General features: G+C 39.8%; 1 protein-coding gene across 5 annotated transcripts; it reads left to right on the top strand.

Annotated features, from left to right (window-relative positions):
• The first annotated feature begins 33 nt into the window (after positions 1-33).
• LUC7L3 (LUC7 like 3 pre-mRNA splicing factor) lies at positions 34-20,666 on the top strand. Of its 5 annotated transcripts, XM_056506298.1 has the most exons (12): positions 1,213-1,777; positions 8,271-8,337; positions 9,350-9,389; positions 9,645-9,789; positions 10,788-10,862; positions 10,949-11,053; positions 12,127-12,288; positions 12,696-12,979; positions 13,512-13,672; positions 18,472-18,612; positions 18,718-18,823; positions 20,157-20,666. In XM_056506298.1, the coding sequence occupies exons 1-12, from the start codon at positions 1,679-1,681 to the stop codon at positions 20,167-20,169; spliced, it is 1,398 nt and encodes a 465-aa protein (XP_056362273.1). In that variant the 5' UTR covers positions 1,213-1,678; the 3' UTR covers positions 20,170-20,666. The 5 variants fall into 5 exon arrangements, with proteins under 5 accessions (XP_056362272.1, XP_056362273.1, XP_056362271.1 ...); XM_056506297.1 differs by lacking the exon at positions 1,213-1,777 and adding an exon at positions 34-177 and having other exon boundaries at positions 18,718-20,666; XM_056506296.1 differs by having other exon boundaries at positions 18,718-20,666.
• Positions 20,667-20,770: the final 104 nt, after the last annotated feature.

The raw sequence follows: 20,770 nt of genomic DNA, 5'->3' as shown, positions 1-20,770 counted from the left end.
GGGGACGCTATTGCCGGTGACAACCCGGCCCCGACAGCCGGTTCCGGGGCGCGGCCGCTGCCCGCGGCCGGGCTGACGGGGCAGCCCCCGCTGGGTGTCGTTTAGTGGACATCGAAATACAGCATGCGTGCTGTCTCCTGCTCTGCCGAGTGTTTTTGCGGGCTCTCGATTTATAGAGTGAGTTATAGAAACGTTGAGTGTTGGGAGGGACCTTAAAGAGCATCTCGTTCCACCCCGCTGCCACGGGCAGGGACACTTTTAACTAGAGCAGGTTATTTAGAGGCCACATCCAGCCTGGCATTGGGCATTTCCAGGGATGAGCCATATTTCTAGCTGAGCGCCTCTGGTAATTTAATTATGATTATTTTTATCCAGTGATTTTACTCAAGGAAAGAAAAACTTTATCATAACCACTGTTGTGCAAAAACCTGCTGCTAAAGAGGTTAAATAGAGGGATTCAGAAAAACTGGTAACTGCATGAGGAGGTACTGAAGAGATTTTTAAGAGATTTTTTGGTTGGGAAGGAACATAACACTCATCCGGTTTCCAACCCCTGCCATGGGCAGGGACACCTTCCACTAGATCAGGTTGCTCCAAGCCCTGCTCAGCCTTGAACACTTCTAGGGATGAAGCATCCTCTCTCTTATCCTGTATAGGAAGCTTTAATCATCTTTGTGCATTCTCAGCAGAATCAACTAATCCCTAAAAAACATAAGTAAAATAAAGATCACTATCTTTCTGCAAAGCAATTGGAAAGATTATAGGTAATTCCTACCATTTGCATAGTTTGGTTTGAAAAGCTGTTTTTTTGTCATTGTAGATTTGTCCTAAACTAAGTCACAGAGCAGTCAGTACAAACTTTACTGCTATAGAAAGTCAAAATAATAATTTCAAACTCCACTCAGACTTCTGTATTCCATCTTGGTCTGTGCAGCCATGACTGCAAGCCAAGGAATTCTGCAGTAGTCAGTCTCCAGTTTCCTGTTACCTGTTTGCTTCCTCAATGCAATCAATGCATTACAAAAAAACCTGAAACAGCCCAGTTCTGCCCCAGTTCCCAGCATTAGCACTCACCTTCCCTCCCCTCCCCAAACCCAGGCTGCAGGAGGATATTGACTGAAAATTCATACCGTAACTTGTGTTACACTGATTTCAGTCACACTATTCCAGCCGTTCCATTGGGTTCTTAAATCATTACAAAACTGCAAAGCTTGAGAGAAGTTTGTATTAGGGAGAGATGCCGCACTGGGCCGGACACTGTCGTGACAGGCCTGCAGTGACAGCACAGGGAGCCGGGCACTGTCGTGACAGGTCACGGCCTGCAGTGACAGCACAGGGAGCCGGGCATTGTCGTGACAGGTCACGGCCTGCAGTGACAGCACAGGCAGCCGCACATTGCCGCTCATGACACCTCAGTGGGCAGGACACCGTGTGTGGCAGCCGCTGCCCCTCAGGCGGAGCCCCAGGCGGCCGTGGCGGTTCCGCGTTCCGCCGTGCCCGGGCCGGGCGGGACGGAGGCGCCGTGAGGGAGCGGAGCGCGGCGGGCTCGGCCCGCGCGGTGCATTGTGGGCAGGGCCAGCCGCCGCCGCCATTTTGTCTCTGTCAGGCGCGGCGCGGGCGGTCGGGGCGAGGCGGCCGAGCTGGTGTCTGGCGAGGAGTATTCGGCCCGCAGCTCACGATGATATCGGCCGCCCAGCTCCTCGATGAGCTCATGGGCCGGGACAGGAACCTGGCCCCGGATGAAAAGCGCAGCAACGTGCGGTGGGACCATGAGAGCGTGAGTGCAGAGGGGCCGCCTCTCACCTCCCTCCTTCGTTGCTCTCGCACACTGCGCGGGGCCGGGGCTTTGCCGGAGGGACATGGGCGGCTTCTCTCAGGCGGAGATGACTGCGGGCAGGGGGAGGAGGGAAGGGGTGGGGTGCCGGCCGGAGCAGGGGTTCCGCGTGGTTTGTCGGGGTGCTGGGCCCTGCATGCGGCCTGGGGCGAGCCGGGCCTGGCCTGCGCGGGAACAGCGGCGAGCATCGCTGAGGAGGAGGAGGAGGAAGATCCCAGCACAGCCGGGCTGCAGGAGGGACAGCCCCGCTGTTTGGGTGTCTGCGGGGGAAGGCTGTGCCCGCCGGGGCCCCGCTAACGCAAACAGGGGTTTCCATAAGGCTGGTGGTGGCGGAGGTCGCCCGTAGGGAAACACAAAAATAAGGTGGAGCGGATAGAGGAATTCAACATTTCTGAGTAGAAACTGCTGATTTTCACGAAGGGGGATGAGACAGATGTTCTAGTTTGGGAGATAAAGCTCTCTGGATCTGTTCCTGAGGGTGGTGTTGGGGGAGGAAAAAGGGGCACGCACGTACCGACTTTAATGTCTGGAGGTTGTACTGCAAGGAGAGACCATAAGACTTTGGAAAGTGAGGATTTGATTCTTTCCATATTTATTCACTCAGAGGAATCTGCTTGGGAGGGGGGGACGGACACTAACCTGAACAGGGAGTACTTACATACTTTTGTTTATGTGGTGTTCATTCATTTTCTGCAGTAAGTAGCCCAAACAAGACACTATTGTTGTTACTATTGTTATTGTTAGATAGGGTTTCTCCACTGGCGGAACTTTAATAAATGATGAGTTAGTTTTGGTTATCATAGTTGAATTGTAAGTTATTTCAGGAAAACTTTAGTTATTCAGAAAAATTTCAGTTATTTCAGTGGTACCTACAGAGTTCCTATAGCTGATGCTTTGGAAGAGTTGAACACTGATGAATTTTTAAATTTTATTTTTCTCCTGTTCGTTATACCTTTTTTTAGTTATGACATATGTTAAAAGAAAATGTCACAATAATTTTAAGTGATAGGAATTGCTGTGATTTAAGCTGCACAAAGCATTTAGCTTTTCTCCCCTTAGTATTTGCTTGGAGTCTTTATTTGGGAGGAGGGAGAAATGCTTGAGTTCGGTTGTTCTAAATTGCATCTTAGTCAAAGACATGATTTCATGTTTTTATATGGGATTTAGGTCATTTTAAAGGTGGATAATGCTTGTTTGAATTTGTTTGAATTGGTTGAGTTTGCATAATCTTAGGACCAATTCTTACCTTAGATTTTTCAAATGTGAGGAACTATTCCCTCCCTTGAAAAGTGCTGCTCTGTAGGTAAGCAGTGCAGGTCAGGAAGGAATTGTGAGTTAAGGAAGTTTTCTTGATCTTGTTTATGTGTTTCTAGACTTACTTCATTAAGAAAATAATTCAGTTAGGTGTTCAGTTAGATATTTTCCTTTGATTGTGAATTTAAAATTAGGAGGAATTAGGTGGAATATATGAAATACAAGGTGAATAACTTGAGCCATGTTGGTCCAGGTAGAAGAGAAAAGGGGATTGGTTTGGTTTGGTTTGGTTTATTCATTAAGGTGAGAAAGACTTCTTTTCTTAGTTGGTTTTTGTTTTCCCCATCATTCACTTCTAATAACTTCAGATTACTTTCTTCATCTTCACATGAGCAAATCTCAGAATATTTTCAGTTTTTCTTTACACTTACAACTTCAGGCCGAAGAGTTTGACTATAACCAAAGGACTCTGTCTCTAAGCTGTTCAGTTTTGTTTTAGCAACAGATCCTTGTGTCTCCTTCCCAGTTCTCTGACAGTTCAGAAAGTGAGAGCTGTCTGTGTCTGAGAGCAGTGGGAAAGTTACAGGCTTAGGGTTGAGCCTTCAGTCCTGCAGGATCTGCTGCTATGTGCTCTGCTTCCTTTATTTGTGATTAAATACAATCTTTCTGCAAAGAATGTTTTCCTAGGTTCCTATGGTCGGCTGATGAGTTCATAAAACCCAGCAATTACTGCTGTTGAACACGTGTCTCAGTTTGTCTTTCTTTGTCACTTAAAGATTAAATTTGCAATGCTGACATGTTTTAAAAGACAGGAAATGCAAGTAAGATTCAAATGGTACCGTTAATTCCTCTGCCTGCTGTCCTGCTTTTCAGGTAAAATACATGTGCTAATGTAATTTCTTTTGAGATTAGACAGGGATCAACATGCAGCCTGCTCAATGCAGCATGTTGTATTGATCCCAAAGTGTAGGATTTTGTGTCACATTTCATCAGTTGAAGATTATCACAAGAAGCTCGTTTTTCTTATTACTTATTATTGCCACAGATTGCATCAATGTGGCTATCACAAACTGGAGGGTGGAAGTGGAAAGTGTGGAAGCAGAGGGTGTGATAGCTCAGTGTGTGATTTATTTGCATTGCCAATGAACCATGTCGATCATATATTAAAAAAGCATTTGTAGAGCTTAAGTTCTTACTTTAAAAATTCAACATTATTAAAGCCTTTAATCTTTAAAAATTGGAATCCCACTTGTGGTATATTTCAGTATGATGGTATGTCTTTAGGTGCTCAATCCTGGTTTTGGCAAAAAGGCTTTGTTTTGTGTGCAGGAAGAAATTATTAGTATCATATATTTTAGTCTTTCTGCTTACTAGCATATATTTATATGTTCTATATTTTTCTTTATTGATTCACACCTTCCTGCTTTAATATGCCAGCTGCACAAAGCAAGTTCTTAAGGAAATAGCAACTGCATAAGAGTTCTGAGGCACAAGACAGCCCAGCAAGGGCTGCCCATGCTCCTGTAGGTTTGAATTTTTGATGCTTCTTCAAGGCAAATTCTGTTTTTTTAGAAAGTGGAGTGGGGTGAAGAGCTGTTAGAGACAAATGGCTGTGAGCAATCATCTCTGATAATGCAGTTTCTCAAAATGTACCTTTGTATTCAGAGTCTGATAGGATGGTTTTAGCTATTTATGATGTATTGTACTTTTGCTTTTATAATGCCAGCGACCTAAATTGCTTTGTATCTAGGTAGAATTCAAGGACTTAATCCTCCAGGGGACGAAGGGAGAGGACTTAACCTTCCATTACTAATACTCTTCCAAAAGCAAAAACATTTATCTTTAAGAGTGGGTTGGGAGAAGGTCTGATGTTTGTTTGGGTTTGGGTGGGCGGGCGTTGCTGTTAAAATGTCTGCTGCGTGTGAGCTTTAATGAATTCAAAGAACTCAGCTATGAGAAGGAATTTACTAGTTTTGATGTGTTATCCACAGTCCACTGGATTTTATTCTCAGCCTTTTTACTAGGAATTGTCTCCCTAAAGGAATTTATTTTTGTAACTGTTTATTACTGTTAGAGAGATACTTTTCCATCAGTAAATCAATTTCTTGCAGAAGAGAACCATGTTAGTGTGGAAGCATTAACAATATAGAGCTGTCAGTAGCTTTTTTATGTGGGAAAGCTTTGAACTGCTTCCCAAACTCCAGTTGAGCTTGCAATTCTTGCTGTTAACTTAGTGGACTTGGACGTGAAGGATATGACTTCCCACCTCCAAGAGATTTCAGAGATCAGTGAATTTGTGACGAAGAAGTGGAAAGTTCCAGGCATCGCTGTTCATTGTAGTGTCTTATCAAAATGTGAACACTCAGGGGCTTTGTGACCCAAGCTGTGGCTTATCCTGCAGCAGCAGTTTGACAGTGACACTTTCATCTTGCACCTTCTCGCTAGCAGAGTTGTCAGACTCTTCAAAATAATTCTGCAAAAAGGAGTAATTGCTCGTTAGCTGCATAGGGAGTTATGCTTACCAAACTGCCTGTTATGGGATGTGTTTGCATATACTTGTGATTAGTGCAGCAGCCTGATAAACTGTGGATGAGTGGTGCCTGCTGAAACTTATCTCTCTTTCAGTCCTTCAGTGGTTCTGTGATGCTTAAGCCATTCTTACTGTTCCCACTCACCACTGATTACTCAGGATTGATGGAAGGTGCAGTTGATGTTCAGCCTGGGAAGGCAGGTGTTACACTCAGTGCAGCTGAGCTGGAATGATACCTGCAAGATTCTGCAGGATTCCAGCAAGTTGTGTTTTCCTGTTGAAGCAAACTCAGTTGAAAAGCACAATGAAATAGGTGTGAGAGGGGGAGAAAATCAATTCAGCCACAGTGGTTGGAACCACTCTGAAGTGAGTATTCCTGTGCAGGCTGCTTCCTAGGAGAGAATGTCAGGTAATTCACTGAGTGCCATGCTAGTGCTAGAGTGGCAGCATCTAGAGCTGGTTAGGAGAAATTTATGGCAGCTTTTTGGTGTGTATGTGTTTTGTGGGTTTTGTCATTATTTTGGGTTTGAGTTTTTTGTTTGAGGTTTTTAATATATAAATATTAATACTGTGTATGGCATGTTTAAACCTCATATTTTAGTATTGGTTACTGCAACTTTTGGCTGTAACCATCAGTTCATAAAAAAAGGATTTTCCTAGTAGTTGTGTTTCATAATAATTGTAATTCTGGTTTTCATTGAGGGTGGGCTTTTTGATTTGTTTGGTTCATCATACTTCTAATTACTTTTCCTTTGCTTCTTTTGTTACTATTATTTTCTAAACTATTACAGGCCAGTTTGCCTAATTTTTTGATTGATAGAAGATATTCTACAACCCTTTTAACAGTATGGTATGGTCAGACTGTCATTACTGTGCTCTCTGTGTCTTAGGAAATTGTCTAATCCATCTCTGAAATTTTTTGGGAAGTGTGTTTCCACTGATCCTTATACCTGGATGTGAGTGTGAGAAAATGGAAGAAGAAGAGAATGTATAGAGAAATTATTTTTATGGACTAGTACAGAAATCCATCCCAGAAACTGCTCCTTTGAAGCAACTCTGTAGTAAAACAAGGAATATTGCAGCTTTCAGGGAAGAGCAGATTCTGAAACTAGATTTTGTCCAGTAACTTTCTCCTTCCTTCTGAGAAGAAGAAAAAAGGTCATTTCACATGTTTTCTTAACTATTCTTGGTAAATTGCTTCAGATGGGTACCAGTGTCCAAACCTGGGTCATGGGAGAAATATTCAAATTGCATAAGAGATTTGTTTGTTTGTGTTTCTTGTCCGTGGTTTGTTAATAGAAAGCCTCATTGTTTTTCTGAGTAATCTGTAAAGCAGTCAGTAGAGTTTTAACCTCCATAGCCTGATCTGTAGCCTGGCACTTAGCTTGGAAAAAATCAGGCTGATCTCATTTGGGTATCACAGGCTTTTCAGTGAGGTGGTGGTGTTTGGAGCCTCTCTCCTCACCCCCCTTTCTTCAAATTCTTCAGTCTGTATCTTGGGACATAAGATACTGCAAGTGTCTGTCCACAGGACATGTGGGAGGATTAGAACTAGGCTGTAATGCACTCACAATTAGTAGATTTGCCAAAAATTAGAAACTGGTGTAACGTAAAGGAAGTCCTGGACAAATGTCCAGGCTGGTTTTAGATTTACACCTTAATTAATGACAGTCACATCTGTGTGAAGGGTCTAGTGAAAAGTTAATTATTTAAGATTGTTTTGAAGTTAGGGATGAAAGTGTTTCTGATTCTACCCTTATGGCTGTTCTGATGGATAGACAGGAGATATTTCTGTGTTACAAACTTCAGGAACTGACCAACTTGACTAACTAAGCTCATGGGTGGTGAGAGTGAATGATCTTTTTAACAAAAGCTGGTTTTGTCCCTTCATATGTTAACTTTACTGATCACAAGTTTGTGGGTTTTTGAACTTTCTAATGGTCTTTTTGTGTTATCAGTAAAAGAACCTGACTCAATAATGTAAAAACAGACTGTGCAGAAACAAACCAAACCCTTACTAGAAAACCAGGTTAAAATTAATGTCTTCACTGCCTTAAGAGCTATAACATGTCTTGTTATCTGTTTTAAAAGTAGGGAATTGTAAAAGCATTGGATTGAGAATGCTTCTGGATCATTATCAGTCTTTTAATCAAAGTCCTTGGGGCAGGACCTGATTTGAGTGCAGGTGGCTCTGGTTCTCAGGCCAGTAGCTCTGAGGAAATGAAGGCTGAACACAAAGTTGTCCCAGGCAAGCAGAGGAGCTTGTTCCATGCTTCTGTGGCAGTTGTTCTCACCTCTTGTGGCTTTTCGCAGTTAAGAATTTCACTGAAGCTTATCAAATAGTCCAATCTGATTTCATTACTTTCCTTTGGAAATATTTATATTTATGAATTGATGGCACTTTCCTCTAATCTTTGTGGTAAAATTAAGAACTCTTACTGTTGCAAGGAAATGTAAGATTTTTGGTGTTGTATCATCAAGATGCATCTTGTAGCACTTACTGCTGCCAAGAAATATAGAGGGTGTGTAAAACTTTTAGAAATTTTACTATGTTCAAAGGAAACTTTATCACTGTGTTTTAGGAATAAAAGTGATTACATAAAATTTTCAATTCAGGAGGCAAAAAATGATGCCTGTTTCTTTCTTTGTCAGGTTTGCAAATACTACCTTTGTGGCTTTTGCCCAGCTGAGTTATTTACAAATACCCGTTCTGATTTAGGTAAGTATACTAGTCATGACGTTTTTATTCAGTTAAAAATGATTACAGTTAAGCTTTTGTTTGCAAACTATGTTTTTATTGTTAATTGATCTGTCAAAACACTTAGGGTTTTTTTTTATTTTATTTTTTCATTTCAAGGGTTGCTGGTGATATAGTATGCTAAAAGTAATATTTGTTCCAGATACTACTTTGTCTAAATAAAAAAAAAACTTAACACTTTTTTCTTGCTGTGTAAGCTAAATTACTGGTTGTGGGGTGCTTTTCTCCTTCACACATGTCAGATTCTAGTTTGGGTTATTCTTCCTGGGCAGGGATTTGACCTATTTTTGTGTGAGCATGTGTTATTGAGCTGCTTTCTTTTAGAGACTCACTTACTGTAATAGTTATTTCTGAAGATCAGCTCTGAATTACTGATAGTTTTCAAGTGATGGCTACATGTAGTATGTAGTTTGGAGATGGTAGCTTAGCAAAACCAGACTTCTTGTCTTAGTTAGCTTCTAAGTCTATTGAAGAGTTTGAGAGTCTGGGGAAGGTTTATTTTAACATAGACATCTTCATGAGCTCAGGGCACTTACCTCCTAACTCACTCCAAAGATGTATGTTTTAAGTAGCCAGTGTGTTGCAGAACACCCTGGAGATGTGTGGAGAAGTGCCTGAGGAAATTACCATTCATAGGTAGTTGTTCTTTTTTTGTTTTTTTAAGCCCCAGGTGTTTAGGATATTACATAGTTTCTTTGTATTTACTTTACTGATGTAAAACTTGTTCTAGAAATTCTATTTTTATGAAGACTTCGTATTTAGAGTCTCTTTTGGTTTTATAATTACTAAATGATGTTGGCATTCTTTAATGTATCTTTTGAGCTCCAAGCAAAGGAAGCAGAAAGGCAGAAGCATAAAAGTCTTTGTGAAATGTTTATAGCCCTGCTCTGTCATGGTACACAAACAAATGCTGGTGGAATATGAATACAACATTTAGGAATGCAAACTTAAGCTTTTTGTGTTGTCTTCTTAGGTCCATGTGAAAAAATTCATGATGAAAATCTGCGCAAACAGTAAGTTTGTTGTTTGATGTCTTAAAGCAAATATCTGCTATCTTTGAAATTTGTTAGTAGCAACCCGAACATTACAAATTACTTGCTCTTTTTATTTGCGTACATTTATTCAAATTTTTATTTAAATAAAAATTTACTTATTTAAATATATAATATTTTCTTACTTTGAGCAAGAATTTATAATACTGTGTTGTGTTACTTAGCTTTCATCTATTATGGGTTGATGTGAGCTCTCATTTTGAAATCTTTTCTCAGGTATGAGAAGAGCTCTCGATTTATGAAGGTGGGCTATGAGCGAGACTTCCTGCGCTACTTGCAGAGCTTGCTTGCAGAGGTGGAGCGCAGGATCCGGAGGGGCCACGCTCGTTTGGCACTGTCACAGAACCAACAGTCTTCTGGGGTGAGTCTGCAAGAGTCAGTGAGGCAGCTTTTCCTGTAGAGAGCATCTTCAGGGTCTTGTCTGTTCAGGTAAAACTTACTATTATCCAGAAGATTCCTGATAAATGAGACTTTTTGTCTGTTAGCCAGCAGATCACATCTGGCACTAATGGATGAGACAAGTGACTCCACAGTCAGCAAGAGCTCTCTCTGTTCTCACCATATCTTGTTTCCTCAGAATGAGTGTCTATTCTCTCCCTGTCAGGTGTTGTCTTTACTCTCACAGCCTTGGTTTACCTTCTGTCCACTTGTTGCACATTCCTCCTTCCCTGCACTAGCAAGCTGTATCTTATCCCCTGATGGATTTGTAGCAGTGACTGTGGCCAGTGCTCTGTGAGTTTTGTTACTGCCGGGACAGCCTTGCTCCTTTGTGCTGCCCCACCTCGCTGTTCTGTACAAAGTCCAGTTGCTTCAGCAGCTGTGGACAGTATTCAGTCAAGAGATACCACTTATGAAGCAGAGGAGAGGTGGGAGGGCAGCACTGTGTCTATTCTGGCAGCCTGCAGAGAGGACACTACTAACAAATACATCTTTGAAGTGAGATTCTTTTTACATTTTACACTCAGAAATTGAAATTCAAAGCCCACAGAACTTTTAAGTTGTACTTGAATGTCTGCACAGATAGGTGATAGCTGCATGGGAATGTCAGAGTTTAAAGTTAGGACTTTGAATACAGTTTTCTTACCTTTGATGGGCCATGACCTTGAGGTTTCTGTTGATTCAGGAGGAATTCGTGTGACTAAACTGATCAAGGGTGGAGTAGATTGTGTTGAGGAGTGTTTTATATTAGATTAGACTATTAGCAGCTTCTCATGGGAGAAGAGGCCAGGGGGAGATTATTCCCAAAGTGTCTCTGGAATATGAGAAGACATACATTTGTGTGTTTAAGCAATTTTAACAAAAGAAGAAAACCCAGCATGGAAAGAAAACAGCCCCAACTCACTCTTGTACTTTTTGCAGGGAGCGGGCCCTACTGGTAAAAACGAGGAGAAGATTCAGGTGTTAACTGACAAAATTGATGTACTGCTTCAACAGGTGAGCATTTTTTAACCCCCATAAGAGATCTCTTCCTTTTGTTACTTAATCAGGAATTAAACTTTAATTTTTTTATTGAATTTTAGATTGAAGAATTGGGTTCAGAGGGGAAAGTGGAAGAAGCACAAGGAATGATGAAACTTGTAGAACAGTTGAAGGAAGAAAGAGAATTGCTGAGGTCTACGACTTCAGTAAGTAATGTTTGTAGTTCTCTGAGACATATCAAAATTTGGTGCACAGTACATTCTGAATAACCTTGTCCTTCTACTGAAGGCATGCAAGGTCTGTGCAGAATTTATTACATAGTAACAGGACATTCGGCTGTGTTAGTCCAGTGTGTTGAGCAGGCATTCTACCTTGAGAGTGGGCTTCCTGCACACAAATTGTGACATTATTCACCCAGCAGTCCTGGAGGAGAGCTTGCACCTTCCTCTAGTTGAGGTGCCAGTTAAACTTTGCCCTGTAGCCTCTGCAATATAATTCTACTGAACTACCAATGTGACTGTTATAGAAAGCCCTTGGGTCAGGGCTGTGACTGGGGACAAGCAACTGTCTGACTGTAAGACAGCTACAGAAGCCAGAGGGAATGTATTAATTATCAAGTTCTTGTTAATAAAAAGGAGCTTAAGTATAAATATTTTATTTTGGTGTTTAATGAAATGCTCAAATTGAGATTCTTGTTTTATTTTTAAGAGCTCTTACATGTTGCATGCAGTGTGTTTATGTCCATGTGGTATGATTCATGAGCATTGCACAGCCATAATCACCTGGGTTTATGTTGAAATTTCAGTGTACTTCTCATATGTCTGTTGAAACAGTGGTTTGACCACCATACTTTTAAGTAGAAGCCAGTATTTATTTTTGTTTTTCTTCATGGAGTATTCTAGCCTTTTGATCCCTTGAGGTATATTCCATGGTAATTCTGCAGCTCCTGACATTTCAGTTGAAATAATAAAACTGAAAAAGAAAGCTTTAAAAGAAAAACTTCTTCAGTTTTTCTGGTATTGCAAGGGAGCTGCAGATATGATTGTGTACATGTTAATGCAGTGAGTAATGGTTTCTCATGGACCCCTTCTGTGTGAGAATGGGCATAGGGTGGCCTCTTTTCTCCCTGTTTACTGTGATGAGTGCAGTGCTCCAAAGCAGGCAGATGTGATTTCAGCTTTCAGTAGAACCTGGGATTTAACAATAGTAACATAGGGTTCTAAACCTCTTCACTGACTAAAACTTTTCTTTTGCCTTATCAAATAATACTCTTTTTCAGACAATTGAGAGCTTTGCAGCCCAGGAAAAACAAATGGAAGTTTGTGAAGTTTGTGGAGCCTTTTTAATTGTAGGAGATGCACAGTCCAGGGTAGATGACCACTTGATGGGAAAACAGCACATGGGTTATGCCAAAATAAAAGCTACTGTAGAAGATTTAAAAGTAAGTATTTCCTCCAGGTATTGAAATGAAAAATGCTTGGAGGCTACTAATGCACATAAAAGGCTGTCCAGTGGATTTTCTCAGGAGAGTAAAACACTCCAAGAAATGGAATCCTGCACTGTGCTTTCACTGATGTAATTTGTTGTGACATTAGATGCAAGCAAAGATGTCAATTCAGGTGGGGATTTTTAAAGAATTGTAGTGTGGCCTCTGTTCTTGTGAGAGTGACAAGCAAAAAATTCTGCAAGAGAAAGGATTTTCACTTCAGGGATTTTAGGAAGCACTGTCCTTTGTTTGGAAATAACACTGAACTGCTTTAAAAGTTTCGACTTTTACATCCTCGGAGTCTATAAGCTTAAATATCTTCAGAAATCTTCATTTCTTCCTGTGAACTTGTTTTTTTTAAGGAAAAGCTACGAAAAAGAACAGAAGAACCTGACCGTGATGAAAGGTTGAAAAAAGAGAAGCTAGAACGGGAAGAGAGAGAGAAAGAGAGGGAGAGGGAAAGAGAAGAGCGGGAAAGGAAGAGACGACGTGAGGAGGAAGAAAAGGAAAAAGAGAGGGCTCGTGACAGAGAGAGGCGTAAGAGGAGCCGCTCCCGGAGCAGGCATTCCAGCAGGACCTCTGACAGGAGGTGCAGCCGCTCACGAGACCACAAAAGGTCAAGAAGCAGAGAAAGAAGGCGAAGCAGGTACCTGTGTGTGTGTCTGCATGTCCTTTAAGTAACTTTGTGTGACTTTGCAAAAGGTAGAATTCTTGTGGGGGCTTGATCTGTCAGCCTGAGTCACATCACTCATTGTTAGCTTCACTTAGGTCTTGCTCCTTAACAAAGACACACCTTATTGGTTCTAAGGATAAGCAAGTTTTTGCTGAGTGTCGCTGTCTTCTCTCCAATTTTGGAAGCTGACACCATAGTAGCTTTATGAGGGAGCTTTCAGCAGACAAAGAATGCTCCCAAAAATAGGGTCTTGTTTCTTTCTTCACTTGGTCTTTTTTTCGTGATGGTAGATCCTTCTAAGCTGTGTAGTTAAGTGTTTCAGTAGATGAAGAGTGTAATACGAAACCAGCTCTTATATACTGGGAAATATTTATATGCAATATGTTAAGACTTGGTTTCTGCAGGTAATCACTGTATTTAAATTGCTGCTGTTCTGCTGTTTTATATTCTGAGTTATAAAATAGCAGCTGAGACACACATTTTTAAATTCTTTCTGAATGTTAAGGAGTCGTGACCGGAGGAGAAGCAGAAGCCATGATAGATCAGAAAGGAAACACAGGTCTCGGAGTAGGGACAGGAGACGGTCAAAAAGCCGGGATCGGAAATCCTACAAGCACAGAAGCAAAAGCAGAGAGAGAGAACAAGACAGGAAGTCAAAAGAAAAAGGTATGTTTGTATAAAGACTGAGTTCTTAGCAAGTTCTGAAACTAATCTTCTCTTAGGGTCTCAAAAGCTGTTAGCTTTTCAAAGAATGACTGAAAGTTCTTAATACCAAATCAAACGTGGTTCTAGAAGCTGTGTGTGTTGTTGGAAGCAATTGGAAGCATTTTGTTCTTTACAGTTACCATTACTGCACGTGTGTGCATACCTACACCCCAGTGTCCTCTTGCCTGTTGTACTTTGTCTGCAGATGAAGTGTGAAAGGATTTTTTATATATTTTAAGACCTCTTTACCTTTAGAAAAACATAAGCCTGTAGTCATAATTTCCTAATGAATGTCTTATATTCCTACTCTAAGTGGCTATTTGCAGTTACCCTTTGCAGGTACATGTTTTGTGAGGGATTGGTACCTGGCTTGTCACCTGTACCATCTATTGCTTCTGAACACTATCATGTTTTTAAGTTTTTTTCCTGATCTATTAATGCAGTCCAAGATAAATAATTGCAAAATCTCTGTGATGCTCTAAATGACAATTTATTCCTTTTCCCGAGTCTCCTGCTCTTCCCCCTTACCCTTCTCACTTTTTTTTTTTTGTTTGGTTTTTTTTGTTTGTTATTTAAATGAAGTGAGTTTTGCTTTGTCAGTATTCAGGTGAGTCTCAACAGAAAGCTGTGTTAGTCCTTGGAAAGGTTTTGTAGCTGTACATGCCATGTGCCACAGCGTTCATGGTGACTCACTGCTTCACCAGAGGCTGAAGCTCACAAACTTTAAGTAGGATTACAAAGAGCTACAGTGAGAACACTGTAGATTGACATTTTGTGAGAAGATACTAATTCACTGTTACTGCTAAATTTCCCCCTTTAAAAATCTTCTGGAACTTCTGTAGGAACCTAATACTTCTGGCTCTGGTGGGGAGCTGACTAACAGCCAGTCCGAAACAGCCACCCCACTTCAAGGGCTGATCATCAGTAATGGATGAAACAATTGTGTTTCTAAGGTACTTTTGAGGTTCTCTGGAATGAAAGGTGCTCTGTGCATGTGTCTGGGTTGCATAGGTCTGTCTGCTTCACCCTTCTCCTTATTTATCCAGTGGATTGGTTGCCAAAATGTTGGTAATGCTTCATGTATTTCTCTTCCCTGACTTCCTTGGACTATTTCAATTATATGGTTTATAGTGTGGGGCACCTTTAGTATTGATTCTTCTCTCATTTTCCTTTGCCATGTAACAGAGTGGGTTTTGTTGCTTGCTCATTGGCAGTGGAAATTATGTGCAGGCTTTAAACTCTGATTCAGTGTTATAGCCTGTATCTGTTCATTTATTACTGTTCCTATCTGATACTGTGCCTTTTTTGCTTGCTTTATGAACAGATTTCTGGTACTTGGTCAAGAATGTCCTGTTCTGAATGTGTGTATCTATGCATATAAGTAACTGTTTTCTTATTTATTCAAATTTGGTCTGGTTTTGAGCTTTTCAGTTCTTTCCTTAATCTTCCCATAAACAGAGGAGCTAGTGAACTTTCTTCAGCATCTCGAGTATTTTTAGTTTTAACTTGACTGATTTCCTTGCTGGCTGTTTTATTTGCTGCTTGCTACTTTCTTCCACCAGAAATGAGAACAGTGAGGTGATGCTATGAGCTGCGATGAAAATCCCACCTGGGAAAATCAATTACTTTTTTTGACTGTGCCATCCTACCATTTGTAAAAACACAAATAGGCCTTAGAGCAGGACTGTAATGCTAAAGAAGTTTGTGATTTTCCCTTTGTTGGGAAAAATTTTTAAGAGAAAAAAATATAAAATAAGAGAGGAGGAAGGAAAAACCAAACCCAGTAGTAGTTAATAAGGCAACATTGAATTTCTGTGCTGAAGCTCTAAGCACCATTGCATCCTCATATTTGCAATGTGGCACTGTAGGTGGGTAGTTAAGTATAAAACTTTAGAGATTCATATATTTGAAGTGTGTGGCTTTTGCACAATAGTAACTTGGAAGTTAAATCTTAACTTACTACATTGGGAATCTTGGTTTCAGAATCTACTTGTCTTTGTAGCCATCACTGATCTGCAGTTGTAAAAGTAAGCAGCAAAGGCTGTAACTACTCATGGTAGTTCCTTTCATCTGGAAATCTCAGACTGCTTTATAAACATGAATATTAACACCAAAAAACCTCAAGGAACAGTTGCCCAAGACTTGCGTACAATTGCACATTAAATTAGTGCCACACTTTGAAAACTCAGAAGTCCTGGCTTTTTGTTCACTAAGATACTGTAGAAGACAACAAGGTTATAAGAAAAAAGTATGTGTAAAAATGGGGGCACTGATTTGTGACTCCAATTTCATGGTCAGGGACACCGTTGCTAAAGAAAGGAGCCACCAGCCATAAACACTACCTGAGCACTAGCTTAATATAAACCAGTAGAATGCACCTACTGTTCAAGTTAATAAACTTCAGAGCAGATGGAATAAATAGGGGTTTTTAATAAAAAAAAATATTTTCCAAGTACCTTCATTTTATGAAGGGTTAATACTGGAATGGGCCTCTAGACCACTTCGGCTTGGCTCTCTATGTTCCCTAATCTGGATTCTGATACTTCTATAAAAATAATTATGATCATGTTTTCATGTTAGTGATTAAACCTCAGCAAATACTGCCAGAATACTTCAGTAATACTGGATATTACGTTTGGTTTTCTGAACAGTAAAGCAACTCACTTTGTCGTGATAGGAATTCTCACAAAACACATCTCAGTTGCCCACACAAACTCAATCAGAAAAATGTGCATGTATTTAATCAGGAAGCAAAATCAGTATTATGTGATTATACCTAATAGATCACAGCTGAAATAATATGCCCAGTTTCTACAGCAAACTAATTTTATGTTCTTTCTCTCTTACTGATTAAATATACAGTGGAGGAACTTAACTTCTTGCAGATACTCAGGGGTTGAAAAATGATTGGGCTATTTGTTGAATACACTTTTTCAGTTTGTCTTGGCAAACTAGAGGTTTGCCTTGGTAAACCTATTTTAATACTGAATTTTTTAGAAGAGTTTGATCTTTCATACCACAGTTTATCAGGTTTTTTTAACCTTAAACAAAATTATCCTTCCTGACCACATTCAAGACACAAACAAGACAGAACAAAACCCTGCACACTGCACATCCATAGGGCTATTAAGATCTGCCATATCTACATAGGACAGAAGATAAGATTATTGGACTGACTACTAGTCCTCTGCGGGGAAACAAGACTACTATTCCTCAGTGGATCCACGTGTGCACCGGAGATACCTTTAAGACACAAAAAGAAGACTTTTTAACAAGGTTAGTTAGAGTGCAATCTACCTGCGGAGTTGGCAAATCGAGGGCAGACAGACCCTAAGTGACTCAGTCCTTCAGTGAGCTGGGTGATGTTGCCATGTGCTTTCTCCAAGCACACTGCACTGGATGTGCTGCTGCAGGTGAATCCTCACTACTGGTGGCATTAGGCAGTTGCCCTCATTTTTTGTGAGGGTTTTACTCTATCCTTTGGTAGTGTGTTGTAAAACAAAGAAGTTGGGATGTTGCTGCTCTTTTAAAAAGCTTAATTTCTTGCTTTGTCTCCTGGAATATAAAAGTGTGCTATGCCAGTCTAGGTGATAATGTTATTTAAAATAGCTTTTTCAGAGTGCTCAATCTGTGTGTTCCTGTGTTGGGGATATATCTCTCTATTTATATTATTTATTTTGATTGCTCGGATAGCAAGGAATAATCAGAAAAAAGAGCATGAATGTTGTTCTGTATGATGACATCTGAGAGGTTGGTTTTTTGGATTTTTTTTTTTTCTCTCCAGAGTGTCTTTACTGATCAAGAGTTGAATATTACGGTGTGAAATAATACAGCAGGAATTGGTATTTTTATTAAATTTGTGAATACTGAATTTACAGATGAGGCACGCAGCTCTAATACTGAATGTTTTTCTTCCCATGGAAATATTTTTACTTCTGGCTTCCTTCCTTCTTGGAAGATTGAGTTTTTAGTGTAACAAAATGGTTCAGTGAGATTCCCAATTAATGATGAAATTGTGGGTTCCTTCCCCCACATCTTGCTGTTTCTTTGCCTTTGGAAAAAAATTGCTTTTTATATATCTTCCATGCTGTTCTCCCCAAGCCCTGTTAATGAGTTGATTATAAATGACTGCTGTTTTTTTATAAAATTGAGAATTAACACTGACAAATGTTCAGCTTCAAATTTAATTTTGGTTGTCATTGATCTCCACCTTCAAAGCTGTCAGTGCTTAATATTGTTTTCCAAAGTATTTGTTAGTTTGAGATTGCTAGTTTTTAATTGGCAAGTATCAATTTCTTTGATTATGCAGTCAAGCATTGTCCCACCACTCTTTTCTGATTCTCTTTCAAGAACCATAATTAATGAGAATTATAAACCAAAGCAAGCCGTACACAATCAGAAATCACAACCTGGGGACCAGAAGAGTCCCATAATAAGTAAGGAAGCCATGCACCATAATTACACATTTGCCTAACCTCTTTACCCCCAGTTTGTTCATTTTGACAGAGAGCTGAGTAGCTGCCTCTGTTAGGAGGTCTGACCTTTCTCCTCTTCCCCCACCCTGTACTGTCCCCTTCTACCTTTATTTTGTCCCCTCTCCATTCTAGCATGGTAGTCTGAAGCTTATTTCTGTAACTTTTTGAGTATTACTGTTATTGCTATTGAAAGTAATTGTCCCATGTTATATGCAGTATATATCTCACATGTACAATGTTTGTTTTTACTTTGAAATCCATGGTCAATGTCTTCTTTCATGGCAGAAAAGAGGGGATCTGATGATAAAAAAAGTAGTGTGAAGTCCAGTAGTCGAGAAAAACAGAGTGAAGACACAAATACAGACTCGAAGGAGAGTGAGACTAAGAATGAGGTCAATGGGACCAATGAAGACATAAAATCTGAAGGTGACACTCAGTCCAATTAAAACTGATCTGATAAGACCTCAGATCAGACAGAGGTAAGTGCATTATTTCAAACTTTGATTAGGGCTTTTTGTTACTGTTTAACAGTGCAGCGTAAGTATGCACAGATGAAGATGGAACTAAGTCAAGTAAGAAGACAAACTAAAGCACCTTCTGAAGGAAATGACAGTGTAGTCCTGCAAAACATTTTGAGGTACATTGTTTTGTCTCAGCTATTTTGTAGCAGACTCGTGCCCCCATTAGTGTGCCTCTTTGGGACATATTTGTAATATAGTCACCATAGCAAAATTAATTATCCTTTTTTATTTTTAGGGATTTTGTTATCTTTTTTTAAAAAAAGGTTGAACTGGTTTTGTATTTTAAGTCCATATTGTGTTGGTACATCAGCAGAAACTTTTGCTTAAATACTTAATATTTGAGGCACATGTTGGACTACTTTGTTTTCATATAAACTGCTAGTATTTCTTTGTCAAGGATGTTTCTAGTTTTTTTGCTTTATTGCCTTGCATTCTAATGCAGTTTGTTCTGTAACTCGAGAGCCAGTAGCATTGGATTGATGGAAGTGTAGGGTTTATGAATTATTGCAGCTGACTACCATACCTCACACAGCGTTGGTGTTGTGAGCGGCCCATGAAAAGCCAAATTAAAAATCAAGGATTCAGTCAAACTAAGCAGGTACTCATGCCAGGTACTCCTTTCTCTACCCACATCCATGTTTGAATGCTGTTGCCTGTAATCTTTAAGCTTACTGTTGTGTTTTTTTGATTTTGAAGCTAGTGAAAAGGACTTTTTGTGTATTGTGTGAATACTGTAAATCTGATGTTAACAGAATGGAATTTTCTTTCAACTGTGTGTAGGGATGCAGTGCTGCCCAGAATTAGATATCTTTAAAGAGTTAAAAATGCAATAAACACTACATAATATTCGCCTTGTTACTTTCAATGCAATTCAAGTCTTTAAGAGGTATGTGCTTAATATTTCCTACTGTGTAGGAGACTTTGCAGTCAGCCATAGCACAGAACAGTGGAATGCCTGGTAACAGGCTTGTAAGGCAGATGTAAATACAGAGACAGATGCCACCAAATCATGACAGTGTTGATGGCAGGAATGTATGCTGGAAACTGTTTGTGGGAAATGAAGCAGCTAAGCAATAGGCAATTACAATACTGTATTGAAAGGACAACTTGAAGTTTTCCCCCCATTTTTGACATAGCTTTCTTACAGAAGGTCTTTAGTTGTATTCCTGAAATAAGGAACTAACAGTGGAGATGACAGCTGATAAATGAGCTTCTTGCAACATAATTTGTTACCGTAGTTGCATTATGTATGCTAAGAACTCTTAAACATTTAATGTTGATATGAAACCATTAATGCTACATCATTGCTTCTAAAGCCAGTCATGTTCAATGGTGATGTTTCTGTAGAGTTAAGATGACAGCTAACAACTGGGCGAGTGTGTAGGAATGGTAAACAGAATGCTCCTAATGCTGTCTAATCGTCTGTTCTCCCAAAATTTTGCATTATAGGACTACTACATGAAGAGTCTGCGAAGACAGTGGAAGACAGCTTAAACTGAAGATCTGCTTTAAAATGAGGTGAAAGAAAGCTGTAGTGGCGTAGAAAAATATAAAGTTGAGTTAGAATTTTTTTTTTTATAAAATTTAATTCAGGACTGGTGTTTCCTCCCAGAGTTCAGAAAGATGTGTTGATAATAGCACATATGCTACTGAGAATATAAGTCCTGTATCCTTTTTTTTCTTTAAGGCTTTTTAAGATAAGAAACCAACATAACCTGAACACATGGCTTGCTCAGTGTTTAATTGCAAGTTTTCATTCTTGGACTTTAAAACACAAGAATAAATGTTTAGTATTTGTGTGAATCGAACTAAAATGAATCCCATTTTTACAACTAAGCAATTCCTAGCTTCTTGATATACGAGAAATGGAAATAAAGTATCTTTGAATTTCTGTTACAAATTTGATTGTCTCTGTCCTTGAACATTTAATATTAAATAAGCTTCTTTCCTAATAAATTACTCATGTCTTCAAGCTTAGTTCATTAACTTGGATGCTTAGTTATTCTGTGCTGTTCGTGGGGTTGAGGTTTTTTTGGTGCCATCAGGATTTAATTTCAGGCTTA

The sequence above is a fragment of the Oenanthe melanoleuca genome, chromosome 18 (genome assembly GCF_029582105.1).
Source record: "Oenanthe melanoleuca isolate GR-GAL-2019-014 chromosome 18, OMel1.0, whole genome shotgun sequence".
In the NCBI taxonomy this organism is placed as follows: domain Eukaryota; kingdom Metazoa; phylum Chordata; class Aves; order Passeriformes; family Muscicapidae; genus Oenanthe; species Oenanthe melanoleuca.
Note: the sequence above shows the minus strand (reverse complement) of the source record. Positions and strands in the feature narration are given on the sequence as shown.